This window comes from Galeopterus variegatus, unplaced genomic scaffold (genome assembly GCF_000696425.1).
Source record: "Galeopterus variegatus unplaced genomic scaffold, G_variegatus-3.0.2 Scaffold2376, whole genome shotgun sequence".
Lineage (NCBI taxonomy): Eukaryota > Metazoa > Chordata > Mammalia > Dermoptera > Cynocephalidae > Galeopterus > Galeopterus variegatus.
Window position 1 is genome coordinate 18,495 of NW_007728487.1, and position 3,791 is coordinate 22,285.

The 3,791-nt window shown below is 33.8% G+C and overlaps 1 protein-coding gene across 1 annotated transcript in view; it reads left to right on the top strand.

Moving 5' to 3' along the window:
* Positions 1–317, top strand: part of LOC103597648 (tripartite motif-containing protein 43-like) — a 12,221-nt gene extending 11,904 nt beyond the window's left edge. Inside the window, exon 7 of the mRNA XM_008581519.1 lies at positions 15–317. Within this exon, the coding sequence (XP_008579741.1) occupies positions 15–149 (135 nt within the window). The 3' untranslated portion in view covers positions 150–317. The remainder of the gene's footprint in view (positions 1–14) is intronic.
* Positions 318–3,791: the final 3,474 nt, after the last annotated feature.

The following is a 3,791-nucleotide window of genomic DNA, read 5'->3' on the forward strand; positions in this document are numbered from 1 at the left end:
AACCTCTGGGCAAGGTTGGTGTGTTCCTTGATTTTGAGAGTGGAAGTGTGAGTTTTGTGAATGTTGCCAAGAGTTCTCTCATGTGGAAGTATCCCACTGGCTCCTTCAATTTCCCAGTCAGGCCTTTCTTTTGCACAGGGCACACATGACCAGGGCTAAGTCAGGAAACTGATGTGTGTCTGGGAACTCCGTATCTAAGGGAGCCCTTTTCAGTTAAAGGAAATCAGTAATACGTCACTGTCTTTTATGTTTTTTCTACTTTAATGTAACCTAATTTTATTGCTGTTAAAAATAAAGATAGTGTTCAATGCAAAAAATTTGACCCATTTTCTTTAAATTAAAATCATCTCTTGTGATCTATCATCTAAAATATATACTGTGCTTGTTCACCTGCTGTGAGCTTGATAGAGCTCTGAGAATATATACATGTATGATTTCAACTTCGTGGTTTAATGCAGGAACACACTTTGCACATCATGGTCAGACCTGATTTTTTCAATGTACATGTCATTTTGACAACTTTCTCCTATTTTTTTCTGCATCTCTATAATGTATACAAAAGAGTAGAAGTGCTTGACCATAGATTGTGCATATATTTAGCTTTAGTGGATATTACCAAACAGTGGTGGTACTAACTCACTCTCTCAAAACAATGTATGACAGTTTGAGTTGTCTGCATTCTCATGAACACTTGGTGAAAACTTTTTAATTTTAGCCATTTTTGTGTTATCTCTTTGTAGTTTTACTTTGCATTTCCATGAGGAGTAACCATTATGAGCACATATTCATGTTTATTTTTGATTTAATATCACGTTTTATGAAATATCTATACAAGTGTTTTGTCCATTTTTTCTGTTTTTTAAAAATTTTCAATTAATTTATTTTTAATTGAAATGTATTGATTGTACATATTTATGAGGTACACAGTTATATTTCAATACATGTATACAATGTGTGATGATCCGATCAGGGCAATTAGCACATTCATCATTGAAAAATGTTATCATTTTTTTGTGATGAGAACATTTGATGTCCTCCCTTCTAGCTATTTTAGAGCAGACAATAAATTATTGTCATTGATTACCTGCATCCATAAATATTTTGGTTCTTTTCCTTTGCTGATTTTAGAAATCTTTCAAGAACAAAAATAAGCATTCTAAATGATAAACACATGATGTCTAATTAAAATCTGTAAGAATAGTAGCCTGTTTTAGTCTGTTTTGTGTTGCTATAACAGAAATACATGGAACTGGGTAATTTATAAAGAATGGACGTTTCATTGGCTTATGATTCTGGGACAGCTGCATCTGGCACGGGCCTCAGGCTGCTTCTACTCATGGTGGAAAGTGTCAGGCAGCTGGCAGGTACAAGCAGATCATATGGTGAGAGGAAGCAAGAGAGAGAGAGAGAGGAGGTGCCAGGGTCCTTTAAACAATCAGCTCTTTCTCTCATGGGAACTAATAGCGAGAACTCACTCCTCCCCCAGGGAGAACGTTAATCCATTCATGAGGGATCCACCCCCATGACTCAATCAGTTTCCAACACTGCCACATTGGAGATCAAATTTCCACATGAGGTTTGGAGGGGACAACACATCCAAATTCCATCATAGCCACTACCTAAAATGCCAGTCCAAACTCCTGACATTCTTTGACAGGATTTATAAGATCTTCTTTGCTCTTGGAAGATTAATAAGAAAACAATAAGATTTTCAAACATTAAGCCATGCCAAGTTTTCTAAGACTCCAGTTAGCTTCATGATTTTTCCTCATGCCTGTTTTTAAATTGATGGTCATCACAGGGGTCATTTTAACTCCCCAAGTTTTTTTTCCCCTTAGTACCAAAATAAGAATCTGTAACAGTAAAGTTAACATGTAGAGCTTTATATATTTTTTGATCTGTCTCTCTAACTTTCTTTTTCTTTGCCTACTGTGTTGACTTCTGCAGGTATTGCAATAAAACTCACTGCTTATGACATTCTAGCCAGGATTTAAAAAAAAAAAAGTCTTACAGGGTTTAAAATTCATAGCTTTACAAATTACAACAGCTCCATGGTAATCTACAACCTAGAACTCTAGTTAGCCTCTCAGATTCAACAGATCAGAATCTTGAGCTCAGAACAGTAGTATAAGGTGTCTGTGTCAGGCATAACAATTGATTTGTCTGCCACTCATGGCCAGAAAGAGACAAAGGAAAAATAATAATAATAACTTTTTAAAAATGTGTATTTTAAAATTGGTAAGAGAGTAGATTTTAAGTGTTTGCACCAATCAAAATAAATAAATAAAATAATAATAAGTGTATGACATAATCATGCTTATGTTAAAAAGCTTGATTTACCCATCCCAAAATGTATCCATCTATCAACACATCTGCTGTATACCGTAAACACATACAATTTTTACTTGTCAATGAAAAAATTAATTTAATAAAAACTTACATGAAAATGTGATTAAAAATCCTTCTAACCCCAGGTTATATAAAGATTTCTTAGTTACAACACCAAATGCATGACCTATAAGGACAAATATTAATAAATTGAACAACATTAAAATGAAAACTTATGGACTTTAAAAGATTCTATTAAGAACATGAAAAGATAACAATTAGACTAAGAGAAGATCTGTGTAAATCATATACTTTATGAAGCATTTTTTATTCAAAATCTATGAGAAGTTCTGAAAATAATAAGGAAATAAACCAATTAAAATGTAGGCAAAATATTTGAGCAGACACTTCACAAAAGAAAATAAGTGGGAATTAAGTGTAGGAAAATATGTTAAACATCAGTAGCAATTAAGCAGATGGTAATTAATATCAATAGTAATTAACAGCCAGGAAAATCAGTAGGATTAAAAAAGAGAAGAAGACAGAAACAGACCATACCCCATACCAAGTGTTGGTAAATAAATGAAGGAACTTATACACTGCCGGTGGGAACGTAAAATGCTACAAATCCTTTGTAAAACAGATTGGAAGTTTCTTTAAAAATTAAACACACTCCTTTGTAAAACAGATTGGAAGTTTCTTTAAAAATTAAACACACACTTTGTATACAGATATTCATAACAGCCTTATTTGGACTCACACCAGACTAGAAACAATGCAAATGTCTACCAACAGGTGAACTGATAAGTGGTAGTACCTGTGAAATGGAATACTACTTAGCAGGAAAAAGGAATAATCTATTGATACATGATGCATCACAGATGAATAGCAAGATAGGTATTCTGTGTGAAAGAAACCAGACCAAAAAGAGTATACATTGTATGTTTCCATTTATATAAATTTCTAGAAAATGCAACCTAATTCATACTGACAGACGATGATTGGTGGTTGCCTGAGAACATGATAGGACAAGAGGTATGAGAGAGAAAACTTAGAGAGGATGAAGAAACTTTCTGAACTGATAGCAGTGTACACTATCCTGATTTTTGTGGGAGCTTCACATGTGTATATTTTATATATGTGCAATTTATTGCAGATAATATATACCTCAAAATAATAATAATAATAATAATAGAGAACATTTTATGTGAATTGGGAAAAGCAAAATTTCTATAAGTCAAACTTAAGATTTAACATTGTTTTTAATGTCAAAGATATCCAGCCAAAGCAGATCATCTATGGGAAAACCTCTAAATCTGAAGATCCAAATATATGGGTGAATGCTTCTGAAGATTTTGGCTTCCAAGATATATCACTGGATCCAGACCAGCATGCCAGCAACCTTACCAGAAGCAGTGCTTGCTGCTGCTGCTGCAAACACCAGTGCTGAGCTAGTGGTCCAC